At 41.0% G+C, this 26,031-nt stretch overlaps 1 protein-coding gene across 1 annotated transcript in view; it reads left to right on the forward strand.

Moving 5' to 3' along the window:
* The window catches only part of BANK1 (B-cell scaffold protein with ankyrin repeats 1), a 153,710-nt gene that overhangs the window by 124,792 nt on the left and 2,887 nt on the right, over positions 1 to 26,031 (forward strand). The window contains exons 9-13 of the mRNA XM_014940406.1: positions 7,299 to 7,392; positions 8,432 to 8,737; positions 11,645 to 11,926; positions 22,860 to 22,928; positions 25,309 to 25,490. Coding sequence (XP_014795892.1) covers positions 7,299 to 7,392; positions 8,432 to 8,737; positions 11,645 to 11,926; positions 22,860 to 22,928; positions 25,309 to 25,490 — 933 coding nt within the window. The remainder of the gene's footprint in view (positions 1 to 7,298; positions 7,393 to 8,431; positions 8,738 to 11,644; positions 11,927 to 22,859; positions 22,929 to 25,308; positions 25,491 to 26,031) is intronic.

The following is a 26,031-nucleotide window of genomic DNA, read 5'->3' on the forward strand; positions in this document are numbered from 1 at the left end:
TTGCGTTTCATGAAGTCCTGAGAGTGCAAATGGAAAATAACTCCTGGAGTGTACCTAGTTCTCACTTTTGGGTTCTAGAAAGCACTGGCAGGCCCAGTGACAAAGGGCATAGTATAGGCCAGACCCTAGCAAGGGTCAGACAAAAGGAGTGATAACTGTGAAGATTTTTGGGAAGGGCTCTCCCTGCTCATCCCAATATCAGTTCTTACTGGAAGGCAAGGTTGTCTTCATTGTCACCAAAGTGGAAATGCTTGTCCGTCAGAAACCATCCTGAAGCACTCCATAAAGTGAGCCTTAAAATCATTGTTCTGATAGGACTTAGAGATTTGGAGTCCAGTCCTGCTTTTGCAGAATTTAAGGCCCTTCTAAAAGAAATGTGGATGTGTTGCCCATCCAAAACCAGCTAAGATTAAAATGCAGACAAAGTTGGCCGTGTAGAAGGCACTTGGAAGCAGCGTAAGGGTAAGAAATGTATGATGTTGATGCTTTAATGCTCTGTAAGGAGGGGAGCTGAGTTTCCAAGTAAACATGCTGGGGTCAAAACTGACAAATGATTCAGTAATGAAACTCAAACTGATGGAATAATCTGAGAGAATATTTTTCTGCTCCTGAGAACAGAAACACCAACACAGGGCATAGAATGTGAAGTGTGGCAGTGTTTTGGATGATTTTTAATTTGTTTCTACATTTTTACAGCGTACATGAAAGTAGATTTTTGTGGGAATACCCGCTGAGGTTTTTCTATGAGGGTTTTTTTTGAGCAGAGACAATCTTGATTATCGGTTGTGCAGTTTGTGAAGAGATCAATAAGGTTTCCATTAGGAAAAAATGTGTAAAAGGACATGAAATTACTGAAAAGTTATGTCACTTAGAAAAAAAAGTTTCATAGTTTTCTTTTTAAATTATTTAGAAGAGACTTTGCAATGAGGGTGTAGAAACTTGGGGGTTTTGTTTGCTTGTTTGGGGGTTTGAGGGGTTTTTTTTAAAACAAGTGGACCTTTTTTAGAGGAATCCAGCATACTTTTTTAGAAGGAAGCCAGCATATCTTCTTTTGGTGTTCATGCCATTGCTTTGAATTGGATAGATGAAAAACATGTCCCTCTCTATTGGAGTAGAGAACTTTTGATGTTTGTATGAGGGCTTGTTCTCAAAAATTAATTGAGACTTAGGTTGCTTACGTTATCTACCTTTTCTAGAATCTTAAATGCTGATCAGTAGTGATTTGTGTTGTGTCCTGCAAACTGAGAAGGCATAAGTTTCTTTACAATTTCATTTGGAGGGTATTTTTAGCCTAAAGAAGTAATAAGAAAGAGAAAAGTAGGCCAGTGCTGAAAAAACTTAGGTACTTGTATGAAAATTCAAAAAATATGGGAATTAAGATAAGGAAACAGTTCTTTTATGTGAGCAAACTTGCATTAGTTCATGTAATGGATAGCTGATGGAATAATTTACATAATTTATATGAAAGAGTATAGCTTGTTGAAGAAACACAGCCAAGGGTAGAGAGGAGAAAGTGCTGTGTTTGTGTACCAGTGATGTGTAGGCTTGCTCTGAGGTCCAGGTCACCAGTGTCTGCCTGGAAAGGAATAGAGCAGGAGACATTATCCAGCAAGTCCTTAAATGCATTTGTAAGGTTTTGACATTTGAGGTGAAGGAAATAGCTAGAGGATTCTTTTCTTTGTAAACAAAGAAGAGAAAGTCCTTGAGGATGTCCAGACAGGGTAATACTGGTGAGAGCAGTCTAAGATACATTATTATATTCAGTTCCTGTGATGGAAATGAAAGAGAACAACGTAATAGCAGTAGATTTTAAAATTAAAAAGAAAAAAAAAAGCATATCTAAGTGCAAACTTACCTCATTGTGAGGAAAGATTGAAAGTGTAGTAAGAGAACAACCCCAAATAGGAGAATGAAGACCACAGGAAGTAGAAACTGTGTCAGGTTACTAAGGTCAAAAGCAGAAGTGTGTAGCACAGACATTTAAGGACATTGTGGGAAAGACCAAGGCACAAAATGAAATGCAACTAACAAGGGAAATCAGAAGCAATAAGAAATATTTTTGTAAGGCTACCTTCCAGCCATTCATTGTCAAAATGGAAAGGTTTATTGATTAGAGTTGTCCTGGTTCCTGTACTCTTCAGTGCCCTATTAGCAATTTAGATAATAGAAAGATTTTTCAAATTCCTTCCAGCTCCACAATCCAGTGTAGTGATTTTTGGGTGGACACACTCTTAGCCAGTTACTTGAAGTTTTGAAATGTTTCCAGTTCACATCTGCTTCCAGGTTTTCAAAGCTGTTGATATTACTTTTAAGAAAAAGGACTGCATGCAGTATTGAGGTCTGCACTGAAGAGACAAAAAAAAGAAAGAAAAGACACCAAAAGTATAAGTGCAAATAATTCTATGTCTGCTTCATTTCTTTTATAATGATTTTTACGGAAAATAGAGATTGTCTCCTTAGGATTCACTGACCCCAAAGGCATAGGTGTCTGTGTACCTGCGTAATTGGAGTTTTATCTAGTGTTTGGTGTCTTGCTTCTCCCAGAAAAAGGCTTAATGGAGAAAACTGGTTGGCATGTGGACTGACTAGGGTGTGAAAATTGAATTAGAATTAAGATTAGAATTAAAATTTAGATGTAGCCTGTGGTAATCCTATAAATTACGGGCTTTGTGAGACTGGCCGCACAGAGCTGCCCTTTTTCTGCTCTCCTACTGGATATACTGGCTACAAGAAGGTAATTTGTATGGAAAAGGAGAAGAGGATCACCTAGCTCAGCCAGGAACACACTGACTTTCAGGAAAGAAAATCTCATCTCAAGGAAGGAACACATGATGGTCTTCAAGCATCTTTTATACAGGATGCAAAACCATCATTCCATCCTGAAGCAGAGGATACCTGGGGAGAATGCTGTGAGGTATATTCTGGTAGGCCTGGCAGAGTCTGACTTACTGTAGGGAAGAAAATAGCCTTAAGTTCCAGTGTTTAATGGGAGGATTCACTGCAGAGCCCCACAGAATATGCACTTCATTTAGTGTTTTAACTGGTTCTGCAATAATGCAAAATAATGCAAAAATAATTCCCAAATCACAACACAGACATGGAAGCCTCTGTTAAATAAATCTAAATTTTTTTTTAAGAAATACCAGTATAAGAAGATGAAATAGAGATGGGAGTCAGAATCGTTTTAACCGGTTCTGCAATAATGTGCCTTGTTCAGATTTAAGGAGTTGGCCGAGGCAGCACGTGGACTATCAGATACAGTGGCACTGGACAGCACGGAGCTGTGACTTGACAAAGTCTGCAAGAAAGGGGAGGATGATTAACAGAAAGGGTGGCAGATTTGTCAAGTCAGAGACATAAAACTGATGAGTCCATGTCAGCATTTTAATGCTGCACTTGATATTTAAACCAAAAAAGGCAACTCTTTGTTAGCCCATACAACAATTTGTGTATATCACGTCTAATCCTACATCACATCAGGGAGCTAACTTCCATGGAATAATAATTCTTTTTTAATTCAGCCTTAACTAAAGAGAACGTGTTGTCAAAAGGATCAATGACACTTTTACAAGCAATGGTAAGGATTTTCTCCAGCAGTTTTCCTAATTGCTGCAGTCCAGAAAAACTGAGGATGTAGGAGAAAGCATGAATTCCCAAATCACAACACAGACGTGGAAGCCTCTGTTACATAAATCTAATTTTTTTTTAAGAAATATCAGTACAAGAAGATGAAATAGAGATGGGAGTCAGAATATAGACTAGCAAGTGATGTAATTATTCACTGTAAAAATGAGAGAGAGAGAGATACACAGTTGAATTTCAACTTATTAAGGGCTAATTTTCTGGAAGAAAAGGACAACTAATAGGAGACAATTGGAAAACAATGGAATCAAGCACATAAGAATCACATGAATTAATAAATTATTACCCTAAGCATTGTCCCAGACCCAATTTAAACATGAAGATCTGATTTTGAACACTGCTGAGCAATGTACTATAAGGAATTATGTGTTTGTTTCTAGGGATATAAGATACGGATATATTTTCATATATATCCATTTATATCTTATAAATAAAGGAATGTGAGCTGTGATTGATACATTCACATGTGAGTTACTGTGAGTTTACAAGTGAGGTGCTTCTCACTCTTGCCATTACTTGATACAATATCTCTGTTGTGTTAGATTCTTCTGAATTCTTTAATGTTTCACTCCTTGCTGTACAAGAACGTACAACGCACCCAATTTCAATGGTGTGGGTCCTTGCCGGAGCGGGGGAAGGATTCCCTTTCAGTGTCTATTCACTGGAGAGAAATATTTTTGATGGGTAAGAGAATCCTTTGTATAAGGAGGAGGAAATATTTAGAAAACGTGCCTTAAATAGGGTGGCTTTTCAGAAGAGCATTGCAAAAAATGCTGACAAAAATGGTTATAATAATCTTGCTAATGGCATTCCTGAGTAAATAGCTGAGGTAAATCAATTCAGGCCTTGTATAAGAGGGACAGCTTTGAAGCTATTCAAAAACTTGGTGGTTTTGAAAGTCTTCAGTTTGACACGAAGCTTAATCAAGACAGTTAAAATACATAACTGAAAGAAAATTAAGTATCTACCTTTTGATGTTGAGAGGTGGCATTTAATCTTAGAACTTGAAACATCATCAGTCTCTCAGAGGACTTTCAACTCATTCCAACTTTCCTGGTGCATCTTGAGGTAAGGACATTTTATTGCTAACTCGCAAACTAGAGTTTCAAACCTTCAGAGCCCTTTTCAGTTCTCTGTTGTGAGCGGTTCTGTGCTAACAACAACTTTTTAATACCTTTTATTTTGTAGTACTGGTTTGCAATAAAGCTAGTTCTTCCTTTGGAAGATGGCTTGACATCCATAAGAAATCTCAGTGTAAATCAAAGAGCCATTTTCAGCCAAACAGACTCAAAAGGCTTTAAAGTTTAGGCTTTTGTACATTTTGTACCCCACACCCTAAATTCTACTGTAGAAAGATAACGCTGGCTCTGCTATTTCTTTCAAATGACTTGACCCAGCCCATATAAAAGACACTCCAAACCTAAAAGTAATGGGCGTTCATTCGGGGCATCACGGTGAGGTTTGCAGGCTGAGCCGTGGTATTGTTCTGATTTAGCTACGTTGCTTCAAATTCTCAAAGGACATTGTCACTGCCTTTGGAGATGCTGCGTGGTTTTCAGTTGCATGGTGTTGTCATGCCAAGTGTCACAGGAGGCTTTTATCAGTAATTTATGTATTATACAGAATACATACAGAAGTGAATACCTGGAAATAATTTTTCTGTTGTGGTACTTCACTGCAGTAGTGGGAGAGCTTAATACATCTAGATCCCTGCTTGCTTGATTTCTTTAGAACCCATCCCCTGTTCACAGGAGAAATGCAGAACGAATCAGAAGGCCCTTTTTTCCCCCAACTATACGGTTACATTTAGCACACGGAGGCCTGAACCTTTTTCAAAATAAATATTCCAAAAAGCTCTAACTTAAAGGCTTTTAAGAGGTATCCTGTTTCTGTGAAGAGTTAAGGGATAAACAACAGGGAAGTTCAAACAAAACAGAGGGTTCTCTCACTGATGTTTACGTTGTATGGGCATAGAAGATGGAGATCAATACTTTATTGTTGAAGGCACGTTTAGCTTTAGAAATCATAGAGTTGTAGAAAAGTTTGGCTTGCAGGGGACCTTGAAAGGTCAGCTAGGTCAACCCCCCTGCAATGAGCAGGGACATCTTCAACTAGGTAGGGTTGCTCAGATCCCCCTCCGACCTGACCTGGAATGACCAGTCCCTGCCTTGCGGTCCTTACACTCAAGTGGTGTGGGAAGAGAGGTTGCCAGTGAAGACTGAGGCAAAAAACTTAGTATCTCAGCCTTTTCCTTGTCCATCATCTCTCAATCTCCTTTCTGGAGATCCAGGTGTATTCCTAAAGCAGCAAAGTGGGCCAGGGAGGCATCTGATGCACAGGCTGATGGCTGCTCTGTCTTAAGGCTGGCATTCATGAGGTGGCTGTGTACAAGAGCAGCAGGGAAGAAGGCATTCTCAGTTCCCCAGAAAAAAACACTATTTCTCCAAATTTTTTCTCCTTTCACACAGTGATACTAATTTAAGGCCTGAGGACTTTGTCCCTGAGACAGTGGCTCTGGATGCCAGGAGGCAGCAGGGTACCAGGAACAAACTTCTTGAGAGTCTGGCATGAGCTCATGGGAATGGGTTTCTGCACCACACAGAAGGGTGTAAGCTCTCATCAGTTCTTCCTCTTAACTTCACTGGGTGCTGATCTGCTGTAATTAATCTTGCAGACTGGATGGTACATGGAGCACGCTCTTTCCCTGCCTGCTTTGGGGTTGGTGTAGTCAAACTCTCAGAGTTAACATCTTGTGATTCAAAATTCCTGAATGATTATTGAGGACTGTGTTTTGCCTCTGCAGGATAGTTTCATATTAGACTTGCATGGGAATCAAGGTCCTGCTGGGTTCCTTGGAAAAGCTGTCACCTTTGGAAATTCCAGTTGTTTCTGAAAATCAGCAATTAACAAATGTTTGTTGCATGTTTTAAGACAACAGAACTGTCTGTAGCTGTGTTATGAGTTTGCTGTTGGCGGTTACAGGTGAGCAGGAGTCTGTACCTCTTCTGCTTGAAGAAATACATTGATAAGTTTTAGGGAACTGATTGTTCTGACCCTGGTGGGGCTAGTTTTGAATAGCGCTGTGTGAACTTAGGAGGTTTCTGGAGGAACAAGAAACCATGCTTTTCTACCTTTTGGGCACTGAGGTGGAACTACTGACATGCTGTGCAGTCCCATTTCTGGTTTTTCAGTGCCTGTGTGGCTTTTGGTACCAACCACTAGATAGAGGAACTGTTTGTAATGAGCTCTCCAGTTCTCTTGCACTCTGTGCACCCTTGCACTGTTCAGTAATGTCCTATAGACTTTCTGGTTTTGTTACCGATCTTTCTGGTTACCTGTGAGTGCTTCACAGTTGGGAGCAGAGTTGGAGCTGTCTGGACAGCCCAGCACAGTGCTAAGGGGAGATCAATTGGCTTCAGTCCTTGCTATGCAAACTTGGATATCGCTTAATGGCAGAACCTCGTGTCCTTTATATGCACCCAGATACACACATTCCTTTTGCCTGCAGTATGTAGACCACTACATAGTTGCAAATGCATGATGTTTCTGTCTCTACTTTCCCCTTAGGAGAACGTTGAATGTTATACCAGTAGCAGAGTGTGAAGGTAGGAGATGATGTCACCAAAACAAATGTTCTCCCTTGTTTTTCTTTCTAGATTAATACAGCAGATAATTTCACCACTTGCGAGGAAGCAGAAGACGATGACACTTACGTGCTTATGTCTGGCTCAGAAACTCAACCAGCCCCGAGTAAGTCACGTTGTTAGCTTGGTCAGTAACAAAGCAGGTGCTGTAATGAGTGAGTGGGACTATGGACAAACAGAGGAGGCAGATTATTTTAATACTTTCCATTTCCACGTTACTGCAATTTCCAGAGGGGGCAGATGCCCAAAGAGAAGGGGGGAGGCAGGTGAGGGGTTCAGTTGCGATAACAAAATCATCACTCAGTAAGACCTCAGTACAACCACCACTCCTGGTAAATTCTGGAAACTTGTGGTCTCTGCTCTGAATCTAGAAAATAGCTGAATTCTCCAAGTTCTCAGAGAAGAGCCTTCACATAAGGGGAAGCACAGATAGCAGACATTTTGTAGATTGATGTTCATAAATGTAAGCACAGACTGATGACAAGTTTGTTGATAATCTGTGTGGTCATATGAATTCTCCTTGAAAACTGCAAATGAAGTTGCTTGTTTGCATTTACTGATGGCATGTATTTTGCGTATGTTTTACAGTATCGTGGAATTATAATGCTAAACTTTATCCTGTTTCTGAGAATTTTGTCTTTTCCACTGTCTCATATTCTGTATGAGATGGTTGTTTCTTGTTTGCTAAGTTTAAACCAGTTGCTTTAGCACATCTAGGTAAATGATAGACACTCTGAAAATGTGGGCTAGAAACCTGGTTAGCCAAACCCCACTGTACAAAAAGCAGTTACACAGCTGTGTGAGCTCTGGCTTTGTTTTACTAAGTGGTGCACTGTGCTGCATTGCAAGTCAGGCCGTACCGATTACAGGAGTGTGTGTGATTTCGTTCTGACAGCAACTCCAGAAAAGTTTAACATGGCATGCACCAAGATGGTGTGTATCAGAGCAGGAAGATACAATCAAAACTTCCACTCTTGATTTGGTAAATATTTAAAAAGCTGTTCACTGACAGTGTGTATTTGACAGCTTTCCTACTGTATCAGTTCATAAAAGTTTTATTAGCCATTGTCTTGCTTCCGTGGGAATTCTTGAAACAGGAAATGTTTCCAGATGGCAAATTTTAAATAAAATAATACATTCTTTAGCATTAAAAGCCAAGCAGAACCCAGGAGATCAATATGGAATTGGATCAAGATTCCATCAAGAAGCTGAGGTGAAAGAGGAAAAGATAGATGATGTAGAAGACGGCAGAGAGGAGACAGAAGATGAAGATCAAGAAGAGGAAGATTCGTACAGCTTTCACAACAGCCCTGACGATGTGTATGCCAGCATACCTGATGATCTCGAAGAGGACAGAAGAAGCTGCTTCATCTGTAAGAGGCCACCACCTCCTCCCCCTCGAAATCTGCCCGGCATCCTAAGACAGGACAATCTGCACAATTTATCACAAGGTACAGTCTTGGGAGGAAAGTACTGCCAGATGCAAACATGTGCAGGAAGAAATTCTTTCCTGTGAGGGTGGTGAGGCACTGGAACAGGTTGCCCAGGGAAGCTGTGCATGCCCCATTCCTGGCCAGGCTGGATGGGGCTTTGAGCAACCTGGTCTGGTGGGAGGTGTCCCCGCCCAGGGCAGGGGGGTTGGAACTCGATGATCTTTAAGGTCCTTTCCAACCTGAACCATTCGATGATTCTATGGTTTGTGGTGGTTTTGGCAGTGTTAGGTTAATGGTTGGACTTGATGATCCTTTCCAACGTAGATGATTCTATGATTGTGTGACCAGGTCTGTCAGCTAATACTATGTATGGTATGGGCTGCAGAATTCAGGTTTTCTTCACTCTGCCCATCTCAGAGAGTTTCCAAATAGATTCCAAGAGAAGCTTGAAACGAAAGATTGAGCTTGTATCTTTGTCAAGTTGTTTTAAGTATTTAACATTTAAAAATATTATATACTATCTTGATTTAATACAGCTTGGAATTTCACAGGTAGAATTAATAGAAAGTGACTGTGTGGAGAGAAGTAACATAGTATTTGATTACATTTGAGGCAATGTTGTGGTTAGAAATAAAAAAAAAAAAAAGTGTATTGCGTTGCAGATTGAAAAGAGAGGGAGAAATTGTGACCTTTAATGAAATGCTTTGCCTTTTTTTTTCCTTTTTTTTTTTTAATATTTCCACCCCAGAGTAAAAACCTAAAATTTAGTCTTGTAGTTTGATTCAAGTGATGAGAAGCCCAAAATACTATTTGCCTGTATTTCAGAAGGGATGATTACCACTTTTTCTCATTAGGAAAAATAAGTATGGTAAAGAATTCAAGCTTAAATACCAGTCTTAAATAGTCACATAGAGGAAAAAAAACAACTTATTTGTCACAGACACTACTGATAAGTGTGCACACAAATTGCTTCTCAGTTTCTCCACTGCTTATTACTGCTAACTTTGTTTCCAAATGTGGCATAACCTATTAGAGTCTTAAATTACCATCACCGAGCACTTTGAAGTTCACAGAAGTTGATAGAAATAGCTTTCTAGCCTTATAGCCTGCTATAGGTACGTTTTCATCCTGTTTTCTGCTGTGAAAAAAAAAGCTGGCTATGTGCAGGAAGGCATAGGTGGATTCTAAGAGAAAGAGGGGGAGAATAAAATTAAAGATGCATTTTGCCTCCCACAAAATGCTGAGCTCCAGCTATATGTGTGCATAAAGAAGGGGTGAGGTTTGGCATGCAGGATTTGTTAGCGTAGTTTGATATAAATGCCTGTCTTGGAACAGTTCTCCATGTGGCTGTACCATCAAGTGGTGATGGGACCCTCTCTGCCAAACGCTGGGTGTTGGTAGGTGGGTACCAGCAGGGACAGTGTCCTGTGCTGCTGAGGTTCATCTAAAATGCTGTGTATTTTCCTGAAGTGCTGGCCTTGCTTTTCTTTGGGGAATGGGTCGGGGGGTATCAGAATTCCTCTAGATGGGGTTGATGTGTGCTTTCAAAGAGGAGCCCTAACGAGTCGTTGCTACATTATTTTTAGTCAGCTCCTTGCTTTAGATATTGCTGTGGAATACCGAAAAGGTAAGTCCCCTCTTTTTGATGTCTTTGCTTTGGCAGTGGCGTGAGAGTGCCCCCTGTGGGAGTTAAAAGAAAGAATATCCTGCAGAGAAAGAACTTTTCTAGTGACATGGACAAAAAAAATATTTTTCATATTAAATACGGCAGGTATATTAATCCCACTTGTTGCTTTCAAACATTTTAATATCCTATCCAGAATACATGTTGATAGTAAATATTAGTAATATGTCCCATTTATAAATTATACATCCCATTTATAAATATATCCCACTGACAAAGATTATTTAGCTCCTCTGAGCCCATAAACAGATAAAACAAATCTTTAAATAGCAGCCAAAGCATTGAGACCACCAGTAGTGACCACAGCCTAGTTTAGCACATGCACATGTACAGGCAGATTACAGCAAGGGGAAAACATGACTCAGTACAGGAATTCCAGGCAGGAAAGTTCCTGTTTTTGCAGGAAAGATGGGTAATCAGCACAAGGAAGTTATAAACATTTCTGGAACACTAGCCTCAGTAACAGCTTCCAGCTCGTAGCAGTTTGTGCTAAGAGTGTTTGTGGGTCTTTTTTCAAAACAAACCAAAACAAACCCAGGTATCAGGAAACTCACCGATTCCTTTTAATGCTGTAAAATTTTAATGCTAAAGGAAAGCAAGTTTTGAGTAGTTGTAACATGAAATATATTGACATTTTGGGAGTACAGAGAGTCAGGGAAGTTATTGGGGTGGGAGGTTTGGATAGTCTTAGCATAGATTATAGGAGGTCAGAAATTTCATCTCCCCTGTAAGGGGCTTTTTAAAATTTTTTCACCTTATCCTTCAGGACGTCTTAGTAAAGCCCTCAAACCAAATGGGACAGAGAAGGTGTCCAACATTTCTAAAATGTGTTGTAATTCTTAAGCCAGTGTTGCAACAGCTGACAAATAGCCTGGCTTTCCAAAATGCCAGGGGCCACAGGTACCCCTTACTTGGCTTCACCATTAAAGAACATGTTTGTGGGAGCAACTGGGGCACTCAGTATTTCTTTTAAATAAGCTCATTTATTTTGGGACTAATAGCTAAGCATCTATTTTTGAGAATCTGATGTGAAATCATGAGGAGGCCCTGAAGTTGGGATTATTCCTTTGGGACATGCTCTCCACTGACTTAGATGATCAGAAGCCTCTGAAAATCAGAGCACTTTAGTTTAGAAGTGAAATTACATCTCCGAGTTACTTCAGGAAACTCCAGAGCTTTAAGTTAAATCCTAATCTCCTTCCTTTACCCTATATATGGAACACAATTCCGTGCTGTTTCAGAGAGGAATTTTGTGGAGGACAGAAGTGAAAGAGAACGTGGTGATGGACTCATAACAGCATGCTATAGAGAAGAGCAAGATACCTGTGAGGAAGAAGATGAGGAGGAACACCCGTATACTTTTGCGAAGCTGGATGAATGTGTGTACGACTTAATACTGGCTGAGAAGGAGGAGGGGAGAAGGAAAGAACGCAGGTCTTTTATCATCAACAGGCCACCAGCCCCTGCCCCTCGTCCTGTGTTTTCGCCGGTCAGAGAGGAGAACACCCCCTATATTGTACAAGGTTAGTGCTGCTGCTTTGTAAATATTTGCTGGTAGAATACAGACGGGTCTCTTCTATTTGATGAATAATATTTTTTTCAAAAAAGATCCTTGTTCAGAGGTCTCTTCTATTTGATGAATATTTTTTTCAAAAAAGATCCTTGTTCAGTTACTTTCAAACTAAAAAACTGGTTGCTTTAGTCAACCTATTCTCACCGTTCACATGAGCCGAGAACATCTCTGACTAATGTTAATTTTCAATTTACATCTCTGCATCACTTTTTTGGTTTAATTTTACAAGAAATTACGACTATGATGGAAAATTAAGAATCGCTGGGCTAGCTGTGTGTCCGTTTTAACAGTGTAATACAGAATGTGGTATTTGAATAGCCTTTCCTTACAATTTCTTTATCAAAATGTAGCATCACTTTTTTGGTTTAATTCTACAAGAATTATAACAATATGATGGAAAAATAAGAATCGCTGGGCTAGCTGTGAGTGTGTCCGTTTTAACGGTGTAATACAGACTGTGGTATTTGAATTGCCTTTCCTTACAATTTCTTTATCAAAATGTTTTTACTTAATTCTAAGACAGAGATTTTAGCCATATTTTATTTTTTCTGATCAGAACAGCAGGGAGAAATGCCCACGTGAGAACTCTTTCAAATATCTTTTCTCCAATGCAAGATGCTAGAAATGGCCACCTGAGGAAGGGTTATGTTCTTTTACCACATCTGGGAAAACTGGGGGACCTTTTTGAGCTTATTCATGGAAATGTAAGACTGGAAGAGATCTGAGGTGGCTTGTAGTCTGCTTCAGATGGAAGCCAAATATCAAAATAACAAAGGGAATTTCTGTGAACCTACTGCAGAGATCTCTGTGTAAGCCCCAAAATCCATATTGTCTGCGTTTCCAGCTTCCTCTACAAAAACCTGCCAATGTATAAGAATATACATAAGAATAAATGGTGGGAAAACAGGCTGAGAAAGGACAGAGGAACAGCAAATGGCTTACTCTGCCCGGGGCATGTTTGGCACTAAAACAGGATTAATACTGCCCAAATCATCCTACCAAATGCAGAGGAACACCTCCCTTTCTGTGCCTATTTCAGTTAGTGATTTATTTTATTCTCCCTAGCTAGCTGTCTTCCCCCAGGCTGTGTAACTCCAGGTGAGGGCCACAATGTGTGGGATAATGTGTTCATCGTTTACTTGCTCTTTCTTCAGCATGTTCAGGAGGTATAAGGATGAATCATTACAGTAGTTACAGTGTACTCCAAGAAGGGATGTATAGAGGGGCCTGTTACAGCTGCAAAAGTCCTGAAATGGCTGCTTTTACTGAGATTGCTAGAGCTGTGTCTCAAATCTTGGCCCTCCTTCTCCCTAGCTAGCTGTCTTCCCCCAGGCTGTGTAACTCCAGGTGAGGGCCACAATGTGTGGGATAATGTGTTCATCGTTTACTTGCTCTTTCTTCAGCATGTTCAGGAGGTATAAGGATGAATCATTACAGTAGTTACAGTGTACTCCAAGAAGGGATGTATAGAGGGGCCTGTTACAGCTGCAAAAGTCCTGAAATGGCTAGAGCTGTGTCTCAAATCTTGGCCCTCCATCATCATAGACAGGCCAGTGACTTGATAACCCTTACTGTGAAGATGCATTATTTGGGAGATTGCTTTCACTGTCTTTTATTGCAGTAGAGTGTTTCTGCTTTGTCTACCCTAACCGGTCAGTAAGGAAGAGGTTATCAGAGGAGCTGCTTTGATGGGACTGTGGTTCTTTTATACTCTCTCTATATATCTCTCTATGCACAACACCCCCAAGGTTTTTAGCTTTGCTTTTATAAGCAGGTAGTGGCAGACAAATTATTTCCCTGTTTATCTGTGGAATCAGCCTCTGGCTCAAGTTCATTTACTTATATAAAAAATGAGAAAAGTGGAAGTGCTTCATGAACACTTCAGTTGACCACTCAGGCCTCTGCTTCCCCTGGCTGTCCTGCTAGTTCCAGGCCTGGGGTATCTCACTCTCCTGTTTTGTGGAGGGATTCCTGAGATCATAGAATCATGGAATGGTTTGGATTGGAAGGGACCTTAAAGATCATCCAGTTCCAACCTCCCTGCCATGGGCAGGGACACCTCCCACCAGGGCAGGTTGCTCAAAGCCCCATCCAGCCTGGTAGATAGTGACATTTTAGTCAGAAGGGATATATCTTCAGCTGAAGGATTTTTCTTGCTACTTGGATTGGTAATTTTTGTCCTTCTCCACAGTGGTTAAAAAATTCTTCATCCAGTCCAGCAATATCCCAGTTTCCAGTTTATTATATTAAAACTGCTTATAATAGGAAAAAAAGATTGTTTCGGCTGTAAGAACCAGAAAATCTCATTCCAGTACATCATTAAAATCTGCATGTGTTTGCAGCCATTGCTTTATAATTTAATCTAATCAGTGTAAAATAAAATTACTCTGGCTAGTGCATATACACATTTTTCATCCCTCAAATAAATTGGTGATAGTTTGGGGTTTTGTTTTCATATATTATGTTAAAAAGAGCAGTGCAGAAGTTGCAAAGTCAAATAATCAAAAAGTTAGAATTGAGGTAGTTTTACTTCTTTCTCCCTGCCACAAATGTTTCAACACAGTCCTTAAGCACACAGCCCTGTGCTGATATTTATCCCAGATATTTTGGATGAGCATAATTTGCAAAACTCTTCAGTGTTTTTCATTCCTGTTTTTGTTTAAAGTATAACTCGTGCCTGCCCTAGGTCCAGTGTGTTGATTCAGACCCTCCCTGTGATAAATCCTTTGATTTTTCCTGTATCGGTTGAGTTTTTGGGTGCCCAATATGAAGTAACTAAGATGCCATTTTGGGATTGAATAATTATGTATTATTTTACTCATTCAAAACAGAGATTCCATTGCTTTCAGTGGCCACTTTGAGCACTCAGAACTTTAAATTAAATCGTTAGTGTGTCTACTCACACCCTAATGTCAGGGAGTGACGAGCTCCCCTGCTGCCCTACGTGACTTGTCTGGGGTTATGCTGGGGCTTTGTTGGAGAGGTAAGTCCTGTTCTGCAGAGCAATTTTTAGTTAATTAACTGAGGCGTTCTTCCCTCCTCTGTATTCGCTTGCCATTTGCTAAATACCTTTTAACTGCTAAAACAAATTATATAATATTCCTGCAAGAAACGGGTCGTCTTCACTGCACAGTTCTGATTGATCTTCAGAGCCATGAAAAATGGGATTAGAGAAGGGAGCGTGCTGCGCAGAGGAGGGCTGTGGTGAGGCTGCACGCTCTCCCAAACAGCATCCCCAAGTACTCTGGGAGTTTCTGGGAGGAGCAGCCTTCACGCTCCAGGGATTGCAGGGGCTGTTGGGATCGTGCCAGGCAGAGATGCAAGAGGCCAATTTCTTTTTGCCCTTTATGTACCTGCAGAGGTGGCTCGTTTATTGGCAAAAAAAAGCGTAAGCATTGCATAGCAGAAATGCCTTTTGCCTCAGATTGCACACTGGTGCCTCCTTTTTAATTTAGTTCTTTTGTATCCGTCAGGACAAATTGAGTGGCTGAATTCTCATGAGGGCTTCCACCACAGGTGAGGTCCATGAAGTTACGGAAGAGAATCTTCTCCTTTAAGCAAAAGTAGTGGTGTTTCTATGAGAATAGCAACAGAGAAAGTGAGCAAATAGCCCTCTTTGTAATAAGTAGCTTTCAAATCCATGGAAGCTGAAGTTAACACTAAGCAGAAAGCCTGCTCCATGTAGATTATTACTTGGTGCTCTGCAGAGAAGGATAGAGGAACTGCTGATCTCTAGAAAGCAAACATGGGACTTCACAAGCCCCTTTTTAGAATCTCTTTCAGAGCAGGACCTACACTTCAAAACCTAGGCGGTAGACACTCGGTGATGCAAGTTGTCATAACCAAACCATCACAATTTACAGTTTGAGCATCTGACCTGAATTTGCAGACAAATGAATTCTGGGAAACAGGAGTGAGCTGAAAGATGTAAAATGTAAGTGTTGAAATCACTTTTACTCAGTTTCAATTATTCTATTTTCAAATTTTAATGAACATGCAAACTACCGTATGGCACACTGCTCAACGTACTACATTTTTAACAAACAGAGAGTACGTTTGCTCTTTAATTTCGACCACTGCAAGAATTCTGCCTTCTGTGTGAAAGGCTCATCAACCCATGGAGCTGCAAATTGGTGCCAAATAGCTTGTTGTCCAGATGGTGTGCACTCCTAGTGTGCTCCCTTCCCATTCCTCAAGTGCTTAGTATTCCTTTGTAGGTTATTTCAGTGTTTTTTCAATTGTGTGCTGCCAAAACAACTGTTAAATAAATGTATGAGGGTGTTGTGTTTTCAGTTTAGGGTGCAATTTTAATGTTCCCTATTGATACCAGCTTTGATTGAGCTGGAAACTGAAGTCCCCTGTGCATTCCTAGGACAGGTGCATGAGTTTCTGTGATGCTTCCCTACCATGTCTGAAGTCTGACCCACCAGGACTGCCTCCGGGCTTAGGAATTACATTACTGGCCTGGTTTGATCATTTATGCTTTACCAGAGACCAGCAGTACAAGAGGGGTTCTCTGCAGCAAGGACACCTCTCCTACAGCAGCATAAAGAAAAATACGCTGTAGCCTTTGCTCCTTCCCAAACATCTCACAAAGCCCTGAAGGAACACCCTTCCCCTCTGTGCGCTGGAAACACTCTGCTGTTTCAAGGTAGCTGTCTGTGGGACTTCACATCAGGGTTAGGAGTGGAAAAATATGTTTCCCAGTTACTATCCCAGAAGAAAATAGCATTCTCCTTGCTCATCAAAATCACAGGGTATGCAGAAAAAGCAGGAGGCAGAACATCTCGTGTACAGAACAGACAACATCAACCCAAATGAAATGAAAAAACCAAAATCCAAAACAGAACTGTTAGTGTCTTGAAAACTTACCAGGCTGATTGCTGGGAACTACACTGATCACTCCTGACTTAGTAATTCTTATGATGCGGGTTGTTTAAATGCTCTAAAGCAGGGGTTTCCAAAGTGAAGCCTCAGAGCCCATTCAAAACATTTATGTCCCACAGAGGGATTTTTTCCTCTCCTACAGTGAGTATAAAGTACTGCACTGCAGATGAATTTCATTATGTATCCCCAACTTAAGGGTGTTTTTCCATGAATAAAATACTAGGAACCGCTGTTCAGCTCTCTTAGAGCACTTAGGCTGTTTCCACAGACCTGGTTGGGAAATGGTATGCTGCCCTCACCCACTGTGTTCATTCAATCAGATTTTTTTGCTGTCTTAACTCTGGTAGATTGAAACATGTACTGAATAAGGTGCACAGAGAGAAAATATTTATAGGATGCTGCCTGGTTGGAAAGCAAACTGTTCTAGAGAGCATATTTCTGGGGGGAAAAAAAGGCAGATACAGAGTCTTCACCTTTTTGCTTTTCTCTGCTGAATTAAAATGGGACTGCAGCGGCGTGCTCAGGTTTTACATGCTGGAGCACATATTCTTGCGTATGTCCCTAAAGTCCTCCCAATTTCCATAATCCACTTAAATTTCTGTCAAGAAAGCCACAGTGGGAGAGCTCTCTTCGTTGTGTATGGCAGGGCAAGTGCATGGGCACCGCCTTCTGAATGGCATCTCCCACTACCCACCCTTACCTGCTCTTCTCACTGGCTGTAAGAAGGGTTTGTGGTATTACTTGTATTATCTTGCCTCAGCGTAGGGGAGTCACCTCTGCGTAGTCTCCTGAGGTCCCTTCCCCACCCAGGCTGCTGGGATTCGAACAGATTCCAGCTCGTGTCTGACAGACTCAGAACCTCACTGCAAATTGGGAAGAGAATTGCTGGTGAGCGTGTGTTTATTTTTGGATTAATGTTTTCACATTGTCATTACACTGCCATTCTTTCTAAAGTCGTTTTACTTTTGATCTGAGAAAACTGGGTGTTTTCAATCTGGGCTGACTAATTATGTGGCTGTGGAAGGCAGGGGCTGACAACAGCCTGGAGAAGCTGTGATGAGAGGACGCGATGCTGGAGCTGAAAAGCTGGGGCAGCGTGCACTGGGCCACTGAATTAACAGAGCAGTGGGGCCAGTTGGTATTTCTGCCACTGCATTTGGCATCACCGAGGCTTTATTCTGATGAAAGGACTGTTGTGTGTTCAGAAATGCCTTGAGTGTCAGGCAGCGCATTTAGGACAGATCAGAACTTCTCTGCCAGTTTAGATTTGGTCACTGGTTTTCTCACACCAGTGCAGTCAAAACTGGACAGTCTTTTTTTCCCTTTGCCTTCTGACAGTGTAAGTGCATTCAGACACCTGTGGTGCCATGACAGGACAGCTTCTGGGACTTGAGCCTTTGTCACCTTGCACAGCCCAGCCATCCCTTCTCCACAAGGCTCGGACCTAACCAGACCAGAGCCATGCAGCTTTTGTTCTGGGCTTAGCTACGTTGCCTTGGAAAAATAGAAAAGGCCATACTGTTTACAGAGTCCCATTTCCCTAGTTGATTTCATGTTATGAATCACTAGAATTTTTTGTTTAAATCTTAAATATGGGAGATATTTTGTATAAATTTTGGGAGTGGCCCTCAATCATCCTTCCAAAACGTATGGGTTAGCATTGTGTTGGTGACCTCTGTCTATTCCTCATGCTGATGTGCATTAGCAAACAAAAAGACAAAAGGAAAATGAGACCTAAAAAGATGTGAACAAACATCTGCAGAGTTCTCATCTCCTGAATAATAAGCATCATTCTACTATATTCCTTCCTTAGTATTCTCTGTGTATTTGTCATCCCTTGCTGTGCTACATCTAATTTACAGTCTAATCCCTACCAGAAAAAGAACTCGCAAGTTTTATTTGCCTGGGTACTATGCACACACAGCTTAAATGTTAAAATGTTTAAATAATGGGGAAAAAATGGAGTGGGCAAAGATAGGAGCCTCTCCCCGCAACTTGTCCCAACTAGCAGTTCACCCCTCCTTCTCCAGTCCTCCGTTAATCGTGAGTTAATTGTGTGGCAATTCTAAAATGAATGAAGCAAAAACCTACTAAGACCAAGGAGGAAGCTTACAAACTCGCTGTAATTTGCAACTGAGTTGAGATGTGTTAATAAGTGCAACCCTAGTGTATTAATTAATTTGCATTATCACTTAGCCTTGTGTTTCTATAAAGATTTTTGTTCCCCTGGATTTTAATTTTGAATGTTTCCTAAATAAAATGGTCACGGTGATAGGTAATTTTGTTTGGAACATCAGCTCAATGGACCTGATGAAAAATGCATCTTGAATTTCTCTAAGCGAACTGAATTCAAATTAGTGATGTTTATTGATTATTTTTTTTTAATTATTTTTTATTTTTGCTGTGTCTTTTCTCCTTTGTGTTTGTTGAGTAAGTAGGTTAGTATGAGTAGCTCACGTCTTCTTCCAGAGAAGAAGTGGTATTCCTGGGTGTAGCTTTAATGGAATCATTAGTGGTTGTGGTTTGAGCCCAGCGGAATGACCACGCTCACTTGGTCACTCCCCCGACCAGTCCCCACCTCCAGTAGGGTAGGGAGGAGAGGGAGGAGAAAAAACCCAACCAACAAAACAATTTATGGGTTGTGATATAGGCAGTTAAATAGAACAGTAATGAAAAAGAAAATAATAATTATGGTACAAGAATATACCCCAAAAAGTGATGCAATACAATTGCTCACCACCCGAGGATGAGTTGCCCAGCCGGTCCCGAGCAGCCGTAGCGGATTTCTCCTGCACCCCAGCTGATCCCCACTGATACACTGAGCGTGATGTGGGTGGTGTGGAGTATTCCTTTGGCCAGCTTGTCCTGTCTCAGCTGATCCCCACTGATACACTGAGCATGATGTGGATGGTGTGGAGTATTCCTTTGGTCAGCTTGTCCTGTCTGGACTCCCTCTCAGCTGCTTTGGGAACCTGAAAAAGTCCTTGACTAACGTAAACATCACTTAGCAACAACTAAAGCGGTGTGCGTTATCAGCAGTGTTCTCACACTCAATCCAAACCAGGGCAGCTTCTAGGAGGAAAATTATTCCAGCCAAAACTAGGACAAGTGTACAGTGGCACACTGCTGTTTGATTTATAGAGATAATGTTGCTAATACAACACATTAGGCAACATCCCCCATAGTTTAGATGGGCAAAGTAAAATGTAAATTAGAAACTGTATCTTGGTTGGTCATTGTCTCTTAACTGATATGAGTTGTCCTCTCTCATAATGTAATGCTTTCTGCCCTTTGATTGCCTGTGGTTCTAATTGTATCACTTCTTACTGGTCTATCGCTAAGCAATTTTTAAAATGTGGTAGTGCATCTGTGAATCCTCACCGTCACAGCTTTGTGTTAGAACCTCAATTAATTCTGAAAAATCAAATGCCTGTTCTTTTTGTCAACCTGCAGCTATTGTAAAAAATTCCATTCTCTTTCTAGACCCTTTATATTCATCACAGTTTCTTGACTAAAACATGTTCTTCTTGGTACAGAATTATACACAAGAAACTTAGATTTCAAATGTTTCTAGCCCTTCTATTTGTGGTGAAAACAATATTAATCACGTTTTAAGTCTTATAAGGTTATTTACCTGCATGTGCAGACAGCCTGAAACAACATCTGTAGCTAGTCTGATAGAAAAGAGATAAAAAAGGCAATTCAGAGCTCCTTGGATCCCACTCACTTTCCCAGCCTTCTGTTAGGGATTTTCCCAGAGTTCTGCATATTTGCCACAAAATTTGTGGTTTGTCACATTTTTGAAATGTTGTTTTCTGGCTTCTTGTCCTACTAGAAAATACTGCGGTACTTTCTTACTCTCTGAGTTGGCTTTTCTGGAGAAATACTGAGGTTCCATTATATTCCTAAAAAGCAATCTTACTACCTAAGACATAAAAATGTATTTAGGGCATGCAAAGAACTTCATCTGTGTCCTGTAGCAACTGAAGAGATGAGAGAGAATTAAGTGGAATTACTTAGTAGTTCTCTCTGCCTCCTTTAATTCTAAGAAACTGAGAGAGGAGATAAATCGTAGACAAAAATTATAAAAGTTATATAGCAAATAGCAGGTCAGGACTATGATTTGTAGATTTTGATTACAAGCATCTGTGGGTACTTTAGCCAGTCACAATGTGATTAAAAGCTCAAAAGAACTGTCCTTCTGATCATACAGATGTTATTGAAGGGTGTACATTAAGTAAAAAAGCAAAATAGAAGTACTGCAACTTTTAAATGGGATTATTTATGGCAGAGAGGCTGTGAAAATATAAAAATATATATTCTTCCACAGTTGAAGGACTGTGGTATTCTGACCCTTTAAAAAATTGCTATATTAATATGGCTTTACTGAAGGAATATCCACTTTATCTTCCATAAGAAATAACAGAATATATCCCTGTGCAAGATTACCTGTTTGTTTCATTGCACTAGTGTAGTCAAGCAGTTGGTAAGTAATTGGAATGTGGGAATGAAAGAGTAAATTGCTGGAGTCGTCCCTAAGCCTGTGGCAGCCGTACCGCGGTGTGTGCGTACGTCTTTCCGGGCATTCCAGAAACAGGAATTTGTTTTCCTTGACCTCACCCACACTGAACACTTGCTGCCAACTAAAATAATTTCAGCAAGATGCGGCGTGTAAAGCGGTTTTAACAATTCTACTTTGAACTGGAAGAGTAATTCCATTTCTGATTACTCCAACATTGCAAAACTCAGCAGAAATTGTAAAGCCCATCAATTAAAGTGCTTTCCAATCAGGGACGTGGTTGAGTTTATCCCTTTTCCTCCTCATGCAGTGAAATTCAGGCTGCCTGCATTACCTCTGTGTTCTGGCTACTTTAACTTCTTCTTTAAAAAGAGAATATTATTTCAAGTACAGAAGAGAACACTGCAACTGTATTTAGCGGGATTCTTTGAGAATTCCAGAGAAGAGTATGGCAACAGTTAAAATCTGTCAGCGTTAGGCTGAAGTTAGGGACATAACATCGGCAGAGTGTGCTGCCTGTAGAGTTCTTTTACTCTTTTAGTGTTCTCCATTTAGCCTGAGGACATTTTAAGGAACATCAAGTCCCCAGCTGTTTTCATTCACCATCACCTTCCACACAAGCCTACTCGGGACTTAGCGTAAAGACTTTATTCTGCACTTAGGAACTGCTCCTTTCTCAGCGCTGCATGTAGCAGTTGAGATGTCACAGCACCCTTGATCATCCCTTTTTCCAGCTTCCCTGAGAGAAGTGGACTCATTGTACAAGGCAGCCTGGGCGGGCAGACAAGGAGCAAACCAAGGTCCACTGGGTCTCCCTGGGCAGCAGGAGCCAGAAGCTTGGTCCCCAAGCAAATATTTGCTCCGTTGGCACGTTGGCTATGAGCCGTTCCCACCTGCTGGGTTTTCCACGTGCTGCCAACAGAAGTTTGAGTGCAGCATTTTGGGATGGATCCAGATTGGCCCTACTCTGGGCATCTTACAGGAATGGGGGTGATGGGCTGCGCTAATGGAGTAAGTGATGATGCGTTGCTGTTCCTAAAACTTGACTAAAGCAGACAAAAATATACAGGTATTCTTTCTGAAGCATTGTCATTATTCTCACCTAGTACTGCTGGGGTTTTCTGCCTTAGCTTTCCCCATAAAATAAGAAACAGGCTGCAGTAGGTGTCTGTACTATGTGAGGGACACAGAGATCTAGTTGTTTTTTCTAAACAATATGTTAATGTGATACATCTATTTTATTTTCTTCAAAGCTTCTTGTCATGGTATCTGTAATATCAGTAATCCTCCCATTCTGTGCAACTGAACAATTTTTCAAGTAATTAGCATTAGACTGACAAGTGAGTTGAGTACTCCTAGGCTAGAACAAGCAATTTATTCCAGCCTGCTTTCATGAGCCGCCTCCTTTCGTTCAGAACGTGATGTTCTTTTATTGCCGTTTTTCACTAACTTCCTCATATTCTTATTTTTGTTGTAGTGTTTCAGCAAAAGGCCACTCGAGTGCCCAGCGACCACGACAGGACGTACTGCGATGCCAGGAAGCTCGGTAAGGAATTTAATTTAGGTCTTTAACTGCCTTGATGCTTTTCAATAGAACTAGTAGAGATTTGCTGTGACTTGATTTTGACTGATTTAGCATCTATGTTCCCACATGTGATTTATATCCTTAATGGCATTGCAGCATTCAGAGATCAGATTAAAGAAAAATAAAAGTTACAGCCTTCTGGGAAAGATTTGTAGACTCAGAGTTACTTTACGCTTTTCTGTTTCCTTCCCCCATTGTGATTAAACCCAAGAAAAAGAAAGGACAGAGCTGGGGTTGTTCAGCCTGGAGAAGAGAAGGCTCTGGGGAGACCTTACTGTGGCCTTTCAGTACATAAAGGGGGCTACAGGAAAGATGGGGACAAATTTTTTGGCAGTGCTTGTAGGGACAGGACGAGTAAGTGGGCAGATTTAGACTAGCTCTAAGGAAGAAGGTTTTTTACAATGAGGCTGGTGAAACACTGGCCCAGGTTGCCCAGAGATGGGGTAGATGCTCCATCCCTTGAAACATTCCAGGTCATGTTGGTTGGGACTCTGAGCAACCTGATCTAGTTGAAGATGTCCCTGCTCATTGCAAGGGAGGTTGGACTAGATGACCTTTAAAGGTCTTCTCCAACCCAAACTGTTCTATGAGTCTCTGACACAAAAGAGTAGTATTTATGGGTCTGAGGAAATACATACACTCTCTTTTGCTGATGTGACGAATGCAGTTTTACCTAAACCGATCTGATCTCCAAAGCATCTCATCAGATGCAAGGCATTAGGGTCATTACTCCATCAAAATATAAACATTTAGCTGAGATGCAAAAGAGTAGAATTTGATGCCTAATATGTGCTCGTATGACCAAAAGGAGGGAGTGGGAGAAGCCACAGTAGCTGATTTTTCACTTCCCTGGTATATTTCTCTTTGCACAGTCCTTCCTCTCTTAAAATAAAGATACTGTTGCGTAACACAGCAGAAAAACTGACCCAAATCGTAGTTAGGGTTTAAACTTTTATCCTGGCTGTGTTCTCTGTGCAGTGAAACAGGTGCTTTATGGCACTTCTGCAGCAGCCTCACGCTGGGCTGCTCGTGTGTTTGAAAATCAGCCATTTCAGTGTCAGTGTCCTGGAGACACGCGGTGCTACACCTCCCTGGTCCAAGCTGAGAGCCTGATGACACGTCTCCCTCTCGTTCCCCTTCGGTTCTGCACCTGAACCGTCATCCCTGGGAGGACTCGGCTGCAATGTCTTCATGTCACTGCACTGTATTGAATAATTTGGGGGAAGGAAATCATGTGAAATTTCAAAATGCTTTCTGAACCAAATTTCAGCCCCAGCTTTTGAGAAACATAATGTGTGAAGTTGGAGATGGAAGGAGAAGAAAGGCACTGTGGGTACTTGTTGTCTTAACACAGCAACGATTTCCTTGAAATGTCAGTACTGTACCTTCAGTGCTAGAAGGAAATTCTTACTTGATCTGACACTAACGGAGAATCCATGGATCAGGGCAATAGCAATGAATGAAATGTTTAAGATGCTGCTCTCCTGCCAAAGAGTAATGGTAGAATCCTCATTGATCTCTTACATTTCTAGCTTTGAAAAAACAAAAGAAAAAAAAACACAAACAAACAAAAGCAAACAGAAGCTGGTGAGGGGTCTGGAGCACAAGTCTTACGAGGAGAGGCTGAGGGAGCTGGGGTTGTTCAGTCTGGGGAAGAGGAGACTGAGGGGCGACCTTATCGCTCTGTACAAGTACCTGAAAGGAAGCTGTAGAGAGACGGGGGTCGGTCTCTTCTCCCAAGTTACAGATGATAGGACAAGGGGCAATGGCTTCAAATTATGCCAGGGGAAATTCAGGTTAGATATTAGGAAACATTTCTTTACTGAAAGGGTTGTCAGGCATTGGAATGGGCTGCCCAGGGACGTGGTGGAGTCACCATCCCTGGAGGTATTTAAGAAACGTGTAGACATGGTTCTTCAGGGCATGCTCTAGTGCCCAAGATTATTGGTTTGTCGTGGGCTGCTGAGTGGGTGGGTGATGGATTTTTGGTTTGGTTGTTGTTGTGTGTTTAGGTGGTGTGGTGGTTTGTTTGGTTTTTTTTGTTTTGTTTTGTTTTGTTTTTGTTTTTTTTGTTTTGTTTTTTTTTTTTTTTTTTTTTTTTTTTTTTTTTTTTGTGGTTGGACTCGATGATCTCTGAGGTCCCTTCCAACCACCACAATTCTGTGATTCTGTGAAGGGGCGCGGGAGGAGCCACCCTAAAGACAGTTTCATTTTATTGATGTCAGATTATGAAATCACTGCTTACACACCTTTGTTGAAAAAAGTGCTTGTGTCATAAAGAGAAAGGAATTAAGTGGGTTAATAGTATTTTCTACCTTTATCTTTCTACTTTTTGTCGCAGCACACAGAGGCCACCCTGACGCAGTGAGTGATGGTGCTGTGAAACACAACAGCCGTGCTCAACAGGAAGAACTCATCTACCTGCAGGAACAGGTGAAAAAGGGGGTGATTTCTGTGGATGACGCTCTTGACAGATTTAAACAGTGGCAGAATGAAAAACAGAGACTACAGCCCACTCAACAGGTACGAGTCTGAAATTTATGTTTCTTGACAGGGAATCTTGATCAGAAGTTCCGAAAAAACAAACTTGTATTTTGGCTCCTACATGTGAGGTCAAAAATAAGAGGAGTGATTTATAGGCCCATCAGCTCCCAAGGAACTTGCTGCTTATGGTTCAGAATCTTCTAGATACCTATTTCCGCTGTTGTCTGATGACTTGAGAAGCTCCCTGAATTTATTTTGCCTAACTTCAGGTGCTGTTGCATTTGATTAAAATCCTGAGTTAAATATGTTCATCTTTTAAGACTTTTGTTCTAAACTGCTTGGTGATGCTTAGGTCTGTGCATCTTTTATGAAATCACAAACCTTCTGTAGCTGAACAAACTGACTGAGCTATTGAATAGTGTCGGCTAACAGGAACCTAACTATTTCAAGTGTACATTGTTAATATATATTGACTTACATCAGGCTTTATGCTGTTCTGACAGTGTTGAATCTACTCAGTGAAATTCCCAATTGTCAGCACTGCTCTTCAGCTCCTTTATATTCAATGTATGGAGTAAAT

This window comes from Calidris pugnax, unplaced genomic scaffold, assembly GCF_001431845.1.
Source record: "Calidris pugnax isolate Ruff unplaced genomic scaffold, ASM143184v1 scaffold34, whole genome shotgun sequence".
Lineage (NCBI taxonomy): Eukaryota > Metazoa > Chordata > Aves > Charadriiformes > Scolopacidae > Calidris > Calidris pugnax.